At 34.8% G+C, this 18,706-nt stretch overlaps 1 protein-coding gene across 1 annotated transcript; it reads right to left on the bottom strand.

Moving 5' to 3' along the window:
- Window positions 1-9,582: 9,582 nt before the first annotated feature.
- Window positions 9,583-17,910, bottom strand: LOC103963339 (peroxisome biogenesis protein 5). Its single transcript, XM_009376158.3, has 15 exons — window positions 17,631-17,910; window positions 17,400-17,531; window positions 17,129-17,291; window positions 16,382-16,575; window positions 15,873-16,124; window positions 15,073-15,195; window positions 14,299-14,460; window positions 13,340-13,533; window positions 12,180-12,426; window positions 11,863-11,947; window positions 11,489-11,598; window positions 11,087-11,311; window positions 10,466-10,531; window positions 10,103-10,197; window positions 9,583-10,015 (listed from the first exon to the last, which is right to left on the bottom strand). Exons 1-15 carry the CDS (start codon window positions 17,748-17,750, stop codon window positions 9,937-9,939), a joined length of 2,247 nt encoding a protein of 748 aa, XP_009374433.2. The 5' UTR covers window positions 17,751-17,910; the 3' UTR covers window positions 9,583-9,936.
- Between the last annotated feature and the right edge of the window lie 796 nt (window positions 17,911-18,706).

Raw genomic sequence — 18,706 nt, 5'->3', positions numbered from 1 at the left:
TGGTACAATCACAAAAAAATGAATAAAGAGATGACATTTTAGTGTATTGGCATAATAGCCCAGCTGTAATGGTGTGTAACGGTAATTGCATATTCCCAATTTTTATATACAAGTCTATGGTTAGTGAGTATCTTCTCTATGGAATACCCGCACTAAACGCTTTGCACAAATCGAAATTAAGCGTCCAATATTTGCCTCAAAATTGTATACCACTTATCCTATGCAAATGTTTTATTAGCAATTCTATGCATGTGTCTGTTAAGTGATTCGGAGAGAGAAAACTGATAGCGGAAGGAAAGGATAATTTCAACTTATTCCATGCATCGATTTGTTAAGAATTTGTTTTCAATTTCCGAGGAATGTTGACCTACTTCTTACATTATTAACTTGATATAAAATAGTCAAATCGTCCCCAACTTCAGCGTCCACTGATTATATAGCTGCTCTTGGATATGGGGTGACACTTCCCACAGCATATTTCTGAGATTGTTTACCTGATTCTTTATCCGCACAGCATGCACACCTTTTTTTCCTTTTTTTTTTTTTAATGAATTAGATCTTGTTTTACAGAAATAATAAACACACTATCTTTAACCTTTATAATACGTTTTTGTTTATTTTTTTCGTTTTTATTTAATTTAATAACTAAAATAAAAAAAAAGCTTTCGAGAAATTATAAATGGTGTGTGAAAATCATCTTTCTTTTTTTATTCTTCTTTTGTATTGGGAAGGGTCGTACTGTTATGTGCATTGAAGAGATACACCATACAAATTTTAATTTTATATTATTTTCTCAAAAGACATATGGTACAATACAAGTTGTTGATCAGATATATCTCTGTGTGTGTGTAATGAATCAATTAAGCGTTTTTTTCTTTTTTTTTTTGGGGGGGGGGGGTGGGGTGGGGGTGGGATTGGTGGTGGAATGATGGTACTGAAAGTATATACAAGGTATGACTACTGAAAGAGACGAGGATCAGCGAGAGGAACGTACGAAATTCTCCAGAAACCAGAATCGTGTTACATATATACCTAGTTTGCTTTAGGGTTTGTAGTACATACGTACAGAAACCGCTTAATATTACTCATGTTGAGAATGAATGAGAGAAGGGGTCTTGCATGGGCTTATAAATGAGTTGAGCTATTCCTTATATTGCCAATTGGTTTTATGGTGGAACCTCACCTTTCTTTATAGTATTATAGCAGGTTGTTTCACGCGTTAAGCCAAACGGTCACACGCTCTCCATGTCACCCCGTTGTGTTGTTCATGTGTTAGACTTGAAAATTTGCCACATATGAAGGGGCGTGTTGAGAATGAATCACACATTGATCAGATGAGGGACCTTGCATGAGCTTATAAGTAAGTTGGACTACTCCAAACATTACCAATTGGTTTTATAGTAAAACTTCAACTTTCTTCAACTACAAGCAAAGCTATCAAAATTATATATATAGTTTCTTTCAGGGTCGTATGCACACAAAGTGGCGGATTTAGGATTCGAACTTTGGAGAGTTCCAGGTGTCAAATACAAGGCTTTAGATAAAATCAAAGTGCGAAGTGCACAAAAATATTCAGTTTATTCATAGATGTATTTTGTTGAACATTTAGTGAACTTGTTGTCTTCAAGCAAACCAAGTTGCGCACAGCTATCGACATATGTCGAAACAATCTAATGATAAATCTAGAGAGAATTTGTAGAGTTATGTAGATGCAGCCTGTCGAGATATGCCTAGCAGACGTTACATCAAACACCTTGTTGTCACAAAAGGAACTTGTACCAAATATTCGGAGAATCCTCGAAAAGTTTTGACATGTATCTTTATTGGACTTTGGGTGGTCCTAGGACCACCTTGGTCTTTAAATCCATCTGCCCCTCATAGTATGTATAGAGGGTATAGATGGACTACATATAAAAATTAATGGTGGCATGGCGATGGAGATTGTTAGTGCATATCGATTGTAATTGCCATTTTCCTAGCCTAAACCTTGGTGTGTAAATTGAGTTTTGGAAGGTCAAGCTCAACCGATGTTTGTTGTCTTATGGTAACTAAGTTACAATTTCAAGTTTAGAACGTAAGTGAAACTTATGAAGAAGTTGAGATTTCACCATAAAACTAATTGTCAATATATTGGGAATAGCTCAACTTACTTATAAACCCATGTAAAGTCACTTCGCCCATCAAAGTGAGATTTATTCTTAACAAATTAGAGACCTACGTGCATTCTTAGGTGGTTTAAAAGCATAAAATGTATTTTTGTGTATGAAGGATCGAAGTGTCATTTTAATCCTATGGTGTCCAAAAACTAATTAGGTCTTATTTGAATTAAACTGATTAAGTTATTTTATATAATTATAAAGCTATCCTGTTATGACCTGAATTTTAGTTGTGGGATAATGGCAGGTCTTTATTTGTTTTATTTAAGGCTGTGGAATAAAGTCCATTTGACTCGAAGTTTTGATGCTAGCGTTCACACATGAAATGTTATATATAGGCTAGCTTGTTGCCGTGAAAGAGGTACACAGAATGGAGAACTCAAATGAATTAGAAGAAAAAAATACTTTGTGCTCCTCGATATTTTTTTTGTTTTGTAGTAAAAAAGAGAATAGATTCTCCATTTTATACCGCATTTAAACAGTTCTTGAATGAGTTCATATATATGCTATAACGTTTCTAAAAGATTTGTTCCACGTTTGAGATCTTTGTAGGGTTTCATCACAATTTCATATCTTGAGATTGTGCGTGGAAGATTCTGTGGAGAAGAGTCAAAAAGCGAGATTGTCATCAAGGCGAAAGACGACATAGCGAGGGTGTCCTTGCATGCTAGGCTAAGGTTGCGTCATGGTACTTGCGTAAGTCTATTAGGTGAATCTTGTAAAGTTAATTCCTCTCACAGTGGATTTGTTTCACTCACTGTGTGCCCGATGATGTTTCTCCATGTGTTGAAGTTTTGCCTCGTTGAATCATTATGTTTTGTGATATAATTTTCTGCACTTTATTTACTGCATAACAGAATTACCATCGGCTTTCAATCCTCCTATCTGATTGCATTCGCTCATAGCACTTCTTGATCACAACTTATTTTCTGTTCCGCCGCATACCTTATCAACGTGATTAATAAATCTATGAAAATTAAATTAAGCCTATTCACTCTCCCCTTAGAATTTGTGTTACAACCTATTGCGTTTGAAGAGGTAGACCGTAGGTGGGGTTAATTAGATAGGGGATATGCCAAAGGGTATAGGGATGGATTTTGTGCTTGGCCGTGCACAACAAGTTAAAGCAAGGGAAGAGAGCAGACACCCTCTGCGTTGAGTTATCAGTGCATGTGTGCGTGGTTGGTATCTACTTCTTTCTTTATTGAGTCATTATGTTTAATATGGCATAGAATTTTTCTCTCATCCAGTCAACTACATTTTTATACTCATACATCATTGATATATTGTAGATAGTTTGGCTAAAAAATTATGATATGTTGTCGAAAATCTTGATTTTAGTGTAGTTAACGGCATTAGAGAAAAACGGGAACTTGTTTGAGATTGTTTTTGAAATAACAAATAGAAACACTTCTTAAGTACGTTTGATAGAAAAACTTAACTGCAATTTTTTTTCTTCATAAAAGCGTTTTTTTGAAGAAAACCTGCTAGTGATTTTGCAGAAAGTACTTAAAATTTTAAAATATTTCAACATATATTTATAATAATAACGGATCTAACATTAATGTCTTAAGCACATGTTTTTTCTACGAAAGCAGTCTCAAATAAATTTGTGGATTGCTGGTGCAGTGGTGCTGCCATGCACTTCTCTCCGCTCTTATTCATACTCGGATCCTCTTGCATTATCCAACACAAATGATTGATTTAGAGTGAGATATAGACCACTCTGGCATTGGGTTGGCTTTGGTTTCACCACACACACAAAGGAGGAACAATGTATTGTGAATATCAAATAACAATTAGGACATGGACATGGACATGGCATGGCCAGTAAATTTTACAGAGAAATAATAATGGGACTTTTTGAAAAATGACTCTCGATAAACTTTTTGTCACTTCATATATTTAGTATAATATTTTAAAGCATTTGCATGAAATTTGATGTTAAATTGTGATATAACAGAGAGTTCATAAAAAAATCTCACTTTTGAATGAGTTGCTTGGCTTCAATTTTAAATTCTAGTCTATAGGCTTGTGTAGCCTTATAGGGGGAAGTCATGAAACAATGAATTATGTGTTATCTTACGATTACAAGATTCAAAAGTTAAAAGGGAACTTTAATGAAAAGTTTCTGGTACTGTACTCTTTAACAAAAAAAATTATATTTTTACACTAAAAAATCAATTATAGTACTATTTAATTTATTCTTATTGTTAAAACTTAAAGTTTTCAAATATTTTTTATTAATTTTCCTAGGTTAAAATGGCATTTTGGGATTTACAAATGTGCTACAATCATTAGCTTCCCCCACATTATTTTGTTGCTGCTGCAGGAATCTTTTGGAATTTGTGGACAAGAAAATGCCATTTGGGTCCTTGATGGCTCTGTCATCTTTTAAGAATTCACATTGCCGATTTTAGCAAGCAAAGAAGGACGAGGATTTTCTATCTTCCTAATCTCTCTAATTTTCAATTTCTTTTTATTTGAATAGTTACGGTTAAACCTACGTCAATATTTTATATTGATTTTTTTATAGAGATAATAAGACAAAAAACAATATGTGAGAATAAGGGATAGAAGAGGATGAGAATAAGAGGGTAGAGAATCCTCCTCCAGCAAAGATTGTTAAGCAGATGAATGTGCCCGTAGAATTCAAGAAAAATCTAACAGATGAATTCGTATAACTCCACTATTATATAACTTTGGGGTATGCAAATTTGAGATAAATTTATAAAAATAGAACAAGAAAATACATGATTTAGAACAAGGATATCCAATGTAAAATAGGACTGATCGCAATTGAAAATAAAATGAGAGACAATTGGTCAAGATGTTTGGCCATGTAACCGAAGACCTACAGATGCTCTGACTAGAACCATGGATTGTCGGACGAAGCATTGTTGTCGGGGGTGTGGTATTTATAAGCCACTATCAACTATGATAGAATTCACACCAAAGTCGTAAGTTTTAATAGTAACCCTGTCTTTAGAAAAAGCGTTTCTCTACCACGCTGCGGCGAGGGAAAAAATTCAAGTGCAATGGGTGCCGAAATGCATCAAACTCAGGGAGATATTATTAACACGGCCCTAAACACTTGAACTCAGGACGTTACTATTCACACGCCCCTAAACCCTAAACCTCATGGGCCTCCACTGCATCTTCTTCGCCTTGGGCCTTCTCGAGGGCATGAGTTCTCGGGATGAGTTTGGGCTTCGACGTGACGTTTAGGGCATGTCTCCCTATGCCAAACCATTAATTTTGTTTATGTTATGATTTATTTCATGGGAATTGTTATTGGCACTTCAAAAATCTCATTTTGTACTCCAAACTTTCTATAATTAAAAAGAAAAATACACCTGTGAGGAGTGTAGAATGAAATTTGTGGAGTGCTAATAACAGTTTCGTACTTTATTAAATTTTCATTTTTCTCATACCACAACACCAAACTATCATCTTCATATTCTACGAGATGTATTCCCAGTGAAAATTTTCTTATAATCCATTCCTAAAAATTCGAAAACAACGATATAAATCTAAATCTAAAATCTAAAGGTATTTGAATGTAAATAAGTAACGTAGAAAGAGAAAAAAATTCAATGGAAAAAAGAAAAGAAAAGGATAGGATCTAGACTTTGCTACCGATCCTTTAATAAGGCAGTTGTTAGTGCTCTAGCAACTAAAGTAAAGTCGCTAGCTTCATACCAATCCCTCCTTTTCAATTTTTTTTTGTAAATTTTTGTTTTTTTTCCTTTACCATACCAACAAACTATCATATTTATGTTCTTTAAAATATATTTATCCATGTAAAATCTATTATAATTCATATTTAAACACTTGAAATCAATGATTTAAAACTTGAATTTAAAGATATTTTTTTGTTTTCAAACTTTAAATCTCAATAAAAAATAGTTCCGGGACCTAATAAATGGTATGATCAAGTCCAAATGTCTTGCAATATTTTCATAAAGCTAAAAATTTCAATTTTTTTTCAAAAAAACTGTGAGTTATAACCAACAATATAAATCCATTCCTAAATTTTATTTTTCTTATAATCCATTCCTAAAAATTCGAAAACAACGATATAAATCTAAATCTAAAGGTATTTGAATCTAAATAAGTTATGTAGAAAGAGAAAAAATTCAATGGAAAAAAAAATAGAAAATGATACGATTTCGACTTTGCTACCGATCCTTTAATAAGGCAGTCGTTAGCAATCTAGCAACTGAACTTGATTAAAGTCGCTAGCTTCATACCGATCCCTCCTTTTCGATTTATTTTTTTGTTTCCCTTACCATACCAACAAACTATCATATTCATGTTCTTTAAAATATATTTATCTGTGTAAAATCTATTATAATTCATATTTAAACACTAGAAATCAACGATTTAAAACTTAAATTTAAAGATATTTTTGTGTTTTCAAACTTTAAATCTCAATAAAAAATAGTTCCGGGACCTAATAAATGGTAGGATCAAGTCCAAAGGTCTTGCAATAGTTTCTTGAAATCCGACGCAAAATATTTCATAAAGCTAAAAATTTCAATTTTTTTCAAAAAAAACTGTGAGTTATAACCAACAATATAAATCCATTCCTAAATTTTTTTTTCTTATAATCCATTCCTAAAAATTCGAAAACAACGATATAAATCTAAATATAAAATCTAAAGGTATTTGAATCTAAATAAGTAACGTAGAAAGAGAAAAAAATTCAATGGAAAAAAAAAATAGAAAAGGATACGATCTAGACTTTGCTACCGATCCTTTATTAAGGCAGTCGTTAGCGCTTTAGCAACTGAAGTGGAATAAAGTCGCTAGCTTCATACCGATCTCTCCTTTTCAATTTTTTTTTTCATTTTTTTTTTGTTAATATTTTTTTTTTGTTTCCCTTATCATAACAACAAACTATCATATTCGTGTTCTTTAATATATATTTATCCGTGTAAAATCTATTATAATTCATATTTAAACAGTTGAAATCAATGATTTAAAGATATTTTTCTGTTTTCAAACTTTAAATCTCAATAAAAAATAGTTTCGAGACCTAATAAATGGTAGGATCAAGTCCAAATGTCTTGCAATATTTTTCTGAAATCCGACGCAAAATATTTCATAAAGCTAAAAATTTCAATTTTTTTTCAAAAAAAACTGTGAGTTATAACAAACAATATAAATCCATTCCTAAAAAATCGAAAACAAAGATATAAATCTAAATCTAAAATCTAAAGGTATTTGAATCTAGATAAGTAACGTAGAAAGAGAAAAAATTCAATGAAAAAAAAAATAGAAAAGGATACGATCTAGACTTTGCTACCGATTCTTTAATAAGGCAGTCGTTGGCACTTTAGCAACTGAACTGGAGTAAAGTCGATAGCTTCAAACCGATCCCTCATTTTCAATTTTTTTCTTGTTAATTTTTTTTGTTAATTTTTTTTTGTTTCCCTTCTCATACCAACAAACTATCATATTCATATTTTTTAAAATATATTTATCTGTGTAAAATTTATTATAATTCATATTTAAACACTTGAAATCAACTATTTAAAACTTAAATTTAAAGATATTTTTCTGTTTTCAAACTTTAAATCTCAATAAAAAATAGTTTCGGGACCTAATAAATGGTAGGATCAAGTCCAAAGGTCTTATAATATTTTTTTGAAATCCGACGCAAAATATTTCACAAAGCTAAAAGTACAATTTTTTTGATTGATTTTGAGAACTTTTACAACATTCATTATAAACTAAAGTTAGAGTCATCGTACACGCACCGCATGTTTCTTAAAATTAATTCAAGACATTCCTAAGATTTCAAACACCTACAAATCTTTTTTTTGTGTGGTTGTTGGGGGGGGGGGGGTGGTGGGGGGGCACTATTACTTTTCATTATTTTTTCTATAACTTTAAAAATCAATGGAAAATAGTTTCCAGACCTAATAAAGGATACAATCACATACAAAGGTCTTGCAATATTTCCGTTAATTCTCGCGCAAAATATTTCCTAAAACTAAAAATTTCAATTTTTTCACAAAAACAGAGTTATAACCCACATTTTTCCTGACACATCCCGACCCAGAATGTCCACCTGGACTACGAATCGAGCTGTGCTGGTCGACATCAGGAGGGTGATAAAGCCATAATGTATAGTGATGTGGAAAATGTGAGTAAATTTAACCCTAAACGTGCCTAAGTATAAGAGTGCGCTGGTGAGCAGGAATAAACTCATATCACACGTGATGTTAGAGCATAAGTAAATTACAATGGAATGGATTGAGAATTATACCATCGAAGCTAGTCTCCAATATCAAATTTGCCAAGAATCCTCGTCGATACGAAAACTCAGCTCCTAAAACCTGGAGGGGCGAAAAACAAGGGTGAGTGGGTTTAAAAATAAAGTTTTATAAAAACCTTTTAATTTTATAACTCCTCGCCGTAAAACAAGTATAGTTTCCAAAATATACACACTAGGTCTACTATGAAAATACTTACCATAGCCTGAAATATCTCAAAAATTCAATACGGCACAATATCTCGTAAATAAGCGCTTGATGTCCATAATCACATAATCTCGCATAAACCAAGTATCATATTGAGTGCTTATCGACACATGCTAACACACGAGTTCATGCAGAGGTATTCTGACATGAACATGACTGCATGTAACAATGATATACGCTCTAGTACTACAATCACGTGAAGACTGGAGCTATGCGCAGCACATACGTGTCCTAATTGCCTATAGCAATCTAGGACATGATTGACACTTACAATGGATCCAAAGTGAGCGTATGGTGCGATGTGCACATACACGTGAAAAATTGGCCCTGGCCCGGGCCCGGGCAAGTACCAAGGTGGATTTAGTTATTTGAAGGGGGCGAGCCCATTTTTTTAAATTTAATTTTTGCCAAATTTTTTTTAATGATTTATTTTATATATAATTTCTGAATGGCACAAGTGGACTGCCACGTCAGTGAATATATGGGCCCTTCATTTGCTAAATCATCACTTAACGACCAATTTGACAGAATCACTAACGAATGTATGACATTGCAATGAATTCATAAGTTGAGGTATGACATTGCAATGTTTAAAACATGAGGTATGAAAATGTGGTGTGACCTATAGTTGAGGTAGTTTTGTGTAATTTACCTAAAAATGAAAGCTATTGTAAGACTAAGACTCAAAGCAAAAGGACATGAGCACCTAACAAGACTGAGAAAGAGACGCTATGGAAAAATATGAAATATTTAAAAGCTAACAGAAGACTTGGACCAAAACCGAGCTCAATAAAAAATTCTAAAATTTATACAGCCGACCTCACTTAGTAGAATAAGGCATTATAGTATTTTATTTAAAAGAGAAACTTGAAAAAGAAAAGATTCGAACACAGGACCTTCGTCTTCAAGGAATAACAGCTCTTAAAGAGGCGAAATTAGCAGAGTACTCTCAACTTTATACTGAAATATCTTAAAGATTTGACAAATCATGAGTTCAAACAGTATGGCCAAAACAACTACAGCAGATATACATAAGAAACGTTACACATTGACGATTTATTTTCGAAGTGCTGAAACTTATTTCATTTCGATGAGTTCTTATTGGCCCCACTCGCTCTTCCGAGTTACGCCTCTGTCGGATAATGTTTACCAAAACCAGCAAACTTTGCCAAGGAGCACCAGAGGATGAACCATAAACGTGAATGTTCTCTACAATCACTGCATCGGCAGGAGCACCAGAGGCTGCATATTTTGGTTTTTCATCCGGCAACCTGAAATAAATTTATGTTCTATAATGGAAACTCTTTCTGGAGAACATCTAGATTCCGAGAATCGCAAGCTTCTAACATGTCATTCCTAGAGGCACAGCTGCAACAAAGACAAGAATACTTACGTAATTAGTAGGTATATCGCAGAGACAGGCGACAGATTTTTCCAACTTTGATATTAACTTACCTCAAAGAAATTCTTAAATATTGCCAACCGTTATCTGCCTTTGGATTCATGGTCAGTGCTCGGACATAGTAACGTATGGAATCCTCATACATACCCTAGTTGCAAAACAAAAGGGCAAAATAAGTGACGGCTCAGGCACTGTTGTGAATAGCAAATTTAAGACACTGGGAGACAATATCCTAAGAGTTCGAAATTCATGCCCACATGAATAATTAAAATCACGGACTGATAATGTGCTCTCTCAGCACTGAAGTTTCACACCAAAACATCATTCAAACTCAAAACAAGGCAGGAAAAAGTAAAATTCATTCCCCGTCTAAAATTTCAAAGCGATACTAAGCATGAATCAGTGGAGGGATAAACCTGGTTGGCATAACTGATGCCCATATTTGCCCATGCACGAACATAGTTAGGCTTCAAATCTAGTGCCTGTACACCCAGATAAAGAACCAAAAACAAAAGTTAGTCCAAAGTCGATAAGATAAAATATTCACGAAAGTCGATTAAACACAGAAATACAAATATGCACACTATAGTAATAAAATTGTACGATTTATCACGTAGTCTATATAATTGAAAGGCACTGAAGCCCATTGAAAGGAACAAAAGGAACATAAGTAATAATTATAAATAAAAAACATTGAATTGTTTACTTTATAAATAAGGAAAGATGTAAATAAAACTATTGTTACATTCTATCCTCAAGCAATGACAATAAGTGCTGCAGAAAAATTGTAAACTCGTCTTTGAACAATGTTGGAAAGCAGCTAGTTCAAGAACCATATGAGTAACAATTTGCTTAACACTCACTAACAAAAGCTCATATTAGTATTATAAATGGCAGACAGTTTCGTATTGCTACAGTGACTAAGGTGACTATTTTGTCCTACATTCAGTCTTTCAAATGCAAGGATTCATCTGCCCTTTTCCATATAAGGTAGTTTAGGAAGACGAAACCCTGTAAGGGTTGATAACACAAATTACCTGTTGATAAGCCAGTATCGCATCAGCACTCTGAACACTGTTTGCTTGTGTTGCTCCAAGCTTGTTCCAAAGTGAGTAATCTTGCGGCTTTAGTTTCAAAGCTGTCCGGAATGACTCAATAGCTTTGTCAAATTCTCTTGACAAGTTGTAAAGCACACCAAGTACTATGTGCACATCAGCATCATCAGGTGACATCTGAGCAGCTTCATTGAATAATCTCGCTACCTGCACATTAAAGTTTTATTCATACCCTATATAGGCTTAGGGGTAACAGTAAGCAACTCAAACCTGAATCTAATATGCACTAAAAACCAATTTCGGGAAAAGAAAATATCCTCTGCTGAATATATCTGGAATATTAGGACCCACAAAACTATAAAGATTCTAAAAGTGAACACTTACATCAGCATAGTACAAGGAATCAGACAGCTCTGGTTTGGCAAGCACCCCATACTTTTGGTGATGGCGCAACCATCCGTATAAATATTTCAAAGCAGCTGCCTGCTCCAGTTCTGCAATTTGAAGAGTCATATCAGTTCTTCAGTACTTCAAAGAAGTATTTTCTTGGGTTCCTAGAGTTTTGATTCTAAAGAAAAAGACCACATTTTTTGGCAAACAGAAAAAACCATATACATATATATATGTATATACAGATTTATGTATTTGAGGGGTGTCACTGACTCGATACATTGATCAATTCCTTAAAGAATGTTCAACCAATGATTACTCAAATGAGGTTCTGCTATTTTCTTATACATGCAGAAAGAACGACTGACCATTTGTATGACTCACTCCGAGAGCAAGAAGCACTTCGAGATTTGTCGGATCAGCCTCCTGTGCACGCATCATACCTGCTATAGCCTGCAAAGATTACAATTGAGGACATTAATTGTCATTCCATAAAAATAAACACACACTGAAACACATGTACGAGTCAGACACAGGGTTGAAATGAGGTGATTCTTTGACTTAAAGCATATAGTACGACTATACGGAGACCACCAATGCTATAGGGTTATAAACTTACATGGAATATACCACAAGTATACAATTTCTAAACGCTAGATAGTAAATATCAAGATAGTAGGATTACCTGTTGATCATCATCATTTTCTGCATGCGCTATTCCAAGTAGCCTCCAACCTTCAGCATTGTCAGGGTTCTTGAGAACTTCAGCTTCTAATGCAAGCACTGCTTCACTCAGAAGACCCTTGTGGAACATTTCCTGGCCTACTTTTAGTGGGTTTGGGTGACCAACATATGGATTCATATCGGAAAATACGTAAACTCCCCTTGCAGCATCACTATGCTGTTTAGTAGCTACTTGCTCATTAACATACCTGTTTGTTGTGTAAGGAAGGTAAGTTGCCTTAAGGAACTAAATAATGAATACCATAAAAGGTGAGTAATAACACACCCCTTTGATGAATGAGGACTTGGAGCAACATTTATTACTCAAAATATCTCAAACAGACAGACATATAAGTTGACAAACCCATTAAGTATCCATACAAATCTTTTTTCTGTTTTTGATCTAAAATGATAGGATACAAAGTTGGTAACAATACAAGAAGAAACAAGAGAGCGGGGAATCTCACAAAGCCCATGCTCATGAACTGCAAAATCCACTCTTCATTACTCAAGTTTACCTCTTTTGCAATAAAGAAAGTTGAATGACGCTTAAAAGGGACCAATATTTGAACATTTCATCACTTGAATTTCCAGTACTAAAGTCATTAGATACATTCGTTTCAGCAATAGGTGTCAATGTGCACACCAAAACCAACAACAGAAATGCATGATTCACTTAATTGAAATAACTGCAAACTTAAGGGACACGCTTAGTACCTAGGATTTGATTGAATAACTCATTAGATTCAAGGTATGGAAGGAAGAAATGGAGGCCAACTTCCACCTTTTGTCCAACTTGTCCCTTTCAATACCCCACAAAATGGTAGATATCAACACCGTATAACTAATTCAAATAATTATTTCACCTTGGAAAAAATTTAGAAATTCGCCTTCATTTCTTACTTCAACTAACATACCTGAATCTAGTATGTTATCTAATTTAATCCAACACTAGGCACCAAATGTGACCAAGGTTACTGTTGTGGACTTTACAAATATATGCCACAAATTCATTAGCTATTGGATTATATATCATACCAACTTCTACAAAGTAGAATGTAAAGCTCATAAAGTAGAAAAACATTTTTTTTTTTTTTTTTTTAAAAGAACGATTTGACTTACTCATCGTATGCATTAGCCCAGGTATCAGCTGAACTGTCCCCCAAGAGTCCTTCACCAACCTGATTTCCAAATTCCTCTGCCCAGTCATCAACATGCAACTTAGAAAACTGATTGACCCACTGATCATCAACTGACCCATGCTGCTCTTGTTCAGAAGTAAACTCATTTGCCCATTGATTGGTTCCATGAGATAGCTGGAAAACCATCATAATTAGACAGCAGAAATTGGAACCGAAGTGAACTCATTGCATAACAAATTAAGGTATTAAAAATAAAAGCTTATATATGAGTTTGGTACCTTATAGAAGGATCGTGTAAATCAGTATTATACTCCAATTGTGACACCAACTTACCAACAAAAAAGTTTATAAATGGTTTCATTTTCCTTCAAATATGAATGTCTGGCCTTGTTGCATTACAATCAAATATTTTATTTTATTATTTTGTAAATATCTTTGGTTTTTTCCACTTCAAAACAAGCTCGATCGCTTCAAGATATAGAAGCATATTCTTAATTTCGTAGTATTGTGTATGTTAAACTTTGTTTATGTGCAAAAATTTAATAGCATTTGAAATACAATCACCTATTCAGTTACATTAGTTTTTGTATGAATAAGCTTTTTACACCCCTGTTTATTTTTGTAATTGATTCTCCTATGATTTATTCAATCCAAAGGCCCAAAATAAACAGGGTTGTGCATGGGAGAAAAGGGTCCAAGGAAACCACTTCCCATTTTCTCTTATGTGTCATCCCACACCATAAGTCATGCCACCCTTCTTCATATCATTCGTAAACCAGAACCATGAACACCTCACCTCAACACCCCAAAATAAGTAATTTGGTAGAATCACTTGTACAAATAGGAAAAATTATCTCAAAATGTGTTGGTATATTTCAGATACTGAAAGGGAATATAAAAGTAGGGAAACAATATTTTGCATTCAGACCAGATTCCTACCTCGCCACGTGCATATTCATCAGCCCAACTAGGACCCGCATTATACTGCTGTTGATATTCTGATGCCCAGTCCCCAGATGATGTGGCTGGCTTGACTTGATTATCATCAATAATGAGTTCACCACGACTCATTTTTGACACAAACTGGAGAAACCTTGACTTCTACATGCCCCAAAAGTAAATATATGAATATGATAGTAATAATTCCAAAATGCAAAGTAAATAAATCATTAGTAATACCCTTCATATTTGGGAAAAATCACATGTAATTGGGGCCATCATAACGTTCTGACTAAATGTCATGATAATTAACTGCCCCCAAGCTATTTAATGCCAAAACATCCAGGGATTAATTCATGTAAGCGTTTGCTTACATAAACTGAAAGTTGACACAAGCTAACAAGGACACCTAAAAAGTGAATACAGTTAACAGAATTTGGAGCATTTCATGAGAATTTTATGGGACTTTGCATGATGAATCATCCTCGTGAATTCTATGTTTTTTAAACTTAGAAGCACTAAAAGTAAAAAAAATTGTGTAAAAATGACATATTACAAACATTAGTCATCATTTACAATGATCTTAAATTCAGTGACTATTGCAGTTCAATGGGTTCAGCTAAAAAAGATAAGCCAATTACAAGGCGTGCAAAAGCTTGGAAAGAGTACGCTTGATTCCAAAACTAATTTGCTGATGTGGTATTCAGAAATAAAAAAAAGGTTAATTCAGTCTTGGAAACTACAGAAGCACATGATTGAAGAACGTTTATAAACCTGAAACTTTGGGTCTTCATTCTGTGCTAGCGTATTTGCAAGCATCCGAGTTTGCTCCATTGCAGCTAAGCTTGCCATATTTACACCTCTCATATGATCTGCAGACATCAACTGGGACTGTTCCTGTAACCACGCGAAACAGAAAATTATGCATCAATATAGCTCTCATATAAATTTAAATTGACTATAGTTTTGAAATCCAAATCATGTTACAACGGGGTATCAAGCAGCATATAAACATGGTCTTACTCTTTCAGTTCAAGGTCAACTCACATACAATAGTGTGATGCACCCAAATTAAGGTGATAAGTCTAGCGTATTTAAGAGCCCAGAACTCGGACATTCTTCTACTTTTCTTTTCTTTTCTATTCCCCTTAGGTTAAATTTTTTTTGGTGCTTCTTTATATTACAAGCATACTCCACCATGTATCACGTGTTCGAAACCTCAAAAACATCTTGAGGGCTCTTTTATCTTCATCTCGAACAAGGCCCCTGGTTCCAGCCCAAACATTTTCCAACCCAAGAATACTGTAAATCACCCTAAAAAACCTTCAGATACATTGACACCTAAAACCCTCAAACCCCAGAATATTGTAACTTACCCTAAAAAACCTAACATATTGCCACCACCAATTTTAACTCAAGCACACATTTTCCAACCTCCTTGATTAGTAAATCAATTATAGCAAGAATTAGTTCCTAGTGTCATTCCCCATCACATTATGAAGGTCAATGATTGATCAATAGAAAGTATAGAAACAATGAATATGATTGAAATACAAGTTACAATACTCCTTTACCTGGTCAAATTCAGAAGCCCAACCATTGGCACCATGTTGTCGCTCAAATGAGTGAGCCCATGAATTAGGATCACCATGGTCTACCCTATGTTGGCTAAATTCAGTGACCCACCCTTGTGCAGCGTGAGCACCAGGTTTTGTTATAGCTTGGGATTCATTCCAATAATCGTCTAGTTCCCGAAACCTTGAAGGCAGAGGTCCTTTAGTATTGACATCACTGTCAATATCTAAAGAAGATAAAAGTGCATTTACCTGGAAAGATAAAAATAACAAAATTAACATAAACTGTTGAGACTATGAATCGCTTTGGAGAGAAGTGGAGCAACTCAAGATACAAAATTCTGAAACAAACCCCGAAGACAAGCAAAAAATGATAATGAGGCTGAAAAAATGTACAATTGAATGCTCATAAAACAAACCAAGCTGACATCTTCTACTAGAAAAAAAGATACATTTCAAATATAACATAGTACATTTCACATATAACATAGGTAAGAGAAATTTCAAACCTGCCCATTAATAAAATCTTCACTTTTATCAGCAAAGAAGTGCCGTGCCATGATGCTGGTGCGATCACGTATACATTGTTTGTCACCAGCAGACAATCCTAACACTGGAAGTGGAGCAGGACGAAACGGCATTCCACCACGACTACTTTCAACAAATGAGTGCAAAAAGCTTGACAACACCCTTTGTGGTGGCCCTGCAACACATATTTAGAAGGGAAAGAAAATATGATAAATCTCAAAATAAACTTTTTAATCCTTTATGCTGAAGATAGACACTACCCCTGGTTGTTTGATGATCAGAAGCAATGACCAGATGTTTAGGCTAAGCAAAAAGTACTACTACTACCACAAAGCGGGAAGATGATAAGCAACACACAACTCATCCAATAAGAGAAGTAACACAAAAAAGCTTCTCCTTTTTCTGGATGAACTATAAAATCTCAATAAAAATGCATATTGATCACTTTGAGGGCTCACTTGAGCCAACGAACTGTTTCGTATATTAACCGGCAACTGAAAAAATAAACTAAATACTCGGCCACAAGCATCTCTCCTAATCTCTGATGTTGATAAACAGAGAAACCATTATCCATTCTTGATCAAGCAATCTTGCCATTTTTGTCGTTCACTCATTACTTATTAATAAAAGCAAATAACATGAACGAAGTGAAAATCCTAGCAGGTTGTGAATGAAGTGCAACAACCATGAGGTAAATACTACAAAGACAAGCACTTTGAGAAATTTACCATCCAAAGTCGGTTGAAGCTGAGTAGAAGCTCCCATGTCATAAATGCGGTCGTGTTGAGGCATATGCATAGGCCCGGGCTGAGAACTCTGTATCTCGTCCCACGCATTGTCAAGCAGTCTGTTGCCATCAACGGAGTTGAACTTCCGAAGAAAGTCCGAGCTCTGACACAAAACGAATGCCAATTAAGCAAAATTAACAAATGCCAAGTAAGTCAAGTCCAACGGTAAAACTAAAGCAGTGGAAAAAGATTGGAGCTTTGGAAGTAAAACCTGAGTGCTGGGCTGCATAAACGGCTGGTCAAACCCGGAGCCGGGGAGCTGTTGCAGGTGTCCATGGCCGTCGGGATAAAACTGCGGCTCAGAAGCAGTCGGCGTCGACGAAGGTATCTCCTTCAACCTCTCCTGCTCACAAAAGAAATCGAATTTCAACAAAACGACGCCGAATTGCTGATCGAAACGAACGAAATACAGAGAGATAGAAAGGAGGAAGGGAAGACGAACCTGCTGCTTGGAGGAGGAGCCGATGAGGGCATTGGCGAGGGCGCCGAAAGGATTGGAGGAAGAAGTTTGGCCTGGAACCGCACAAGCTGCTCCGCCGGTAACGAGGTCGCGCATCGCCATGGCGGCCGATGTTCTTCTCGCTCTTCAATCCACACCAGAACTACAATACAACCGCCGCCACCGTATAATATATCTCTCTGTATATCTTTTTTCTGCGAATTATTTAAATATGATTTAAGAAAAATATGAAGAAATTATAAGTGGGGTTGTTGGGATTTGGATTGGGTGGAAAACAGGGGAGAGAGAGAGAGAGAGAGAGAGAGAGAGAGAGAGGAGAGATTTGATAGCTGTTTGAGTTCCTCTTCTCTTCTCCTTCTTCCCCTGATGGGCTAAAATTGTCTTGGTCTGTCAAACTTATCAGATGAATTTATTTTATTTATTTATTTTGGTTCGTCTTCCGCGTTGGATCGTGTGACGCTGCTGACGAGTGTAGAATTTAGGTGGGCTGGTAAAAGGAGCTGGCTTCTCTGCCCTCCCACCTATGCACTTTCATCTTCTTCTATTTGTACTATTACAGTTAAGTTACGTTAATATTTAATATTATTATTTATTTTTATCTTATTATATTTATAAAAAAATTAATATAAAATATTATCTTTACTGTGACTACACACAAATAGAAAGAGATGAGAATGTATAGGAAGTAGAGGGCAAAGAAACCAGCTCTGGTGGTAAAACGGTTAAAAGTTAAAAGTTAATAAGAAAACTAGTTTGGTGTCTTTTAACATGTGTCTTTTTTCTTTTCTTTTTCTTTTTTATAGGAAAAAGAGAAATGGGGAAAACAAAATTCGAATATAGGATTATAAAGATGGATATTCTTAACCGATTACGTCATAATCATCTTTAAAAAAAAATAAAAATTGACTAAAACTTTCTCACTAAAAAGTGTAAAATGTTCTAATTTTGTCATAAAAATTATAGTTGGTGTGTTAATTAATTACTCGTTTAGATGAACTTTTAAAATGATGAAATGACTTTTGGTGAAATTGATTGTGCAGTTTAAAGTGATTTTTCAG

The sequence above is a fragment of a genome, unplaced genomic scaffold (assembly GCF_019419815.1).
Source record: "Pyrus x bretschneideri cultivar Hongxiangsu unplaced genomic scaffold, Pyrus_bretschneideri_v1 Contig51, whole genome shotgun sequence".
In the NCBI taxonomy this organism is placed as follows: domain Eukaryota; kingdom Viridiplantae; phylum Streptophyta; class Magnoliopsida; order Rosales; family Rosaceae; genus Pyrus; species Pyrus x bretschneideri.
Note: the sequence above shows the minus strand (reverse complement) of the source record. Positions and strands in the feature narration are given on the sequence as shown.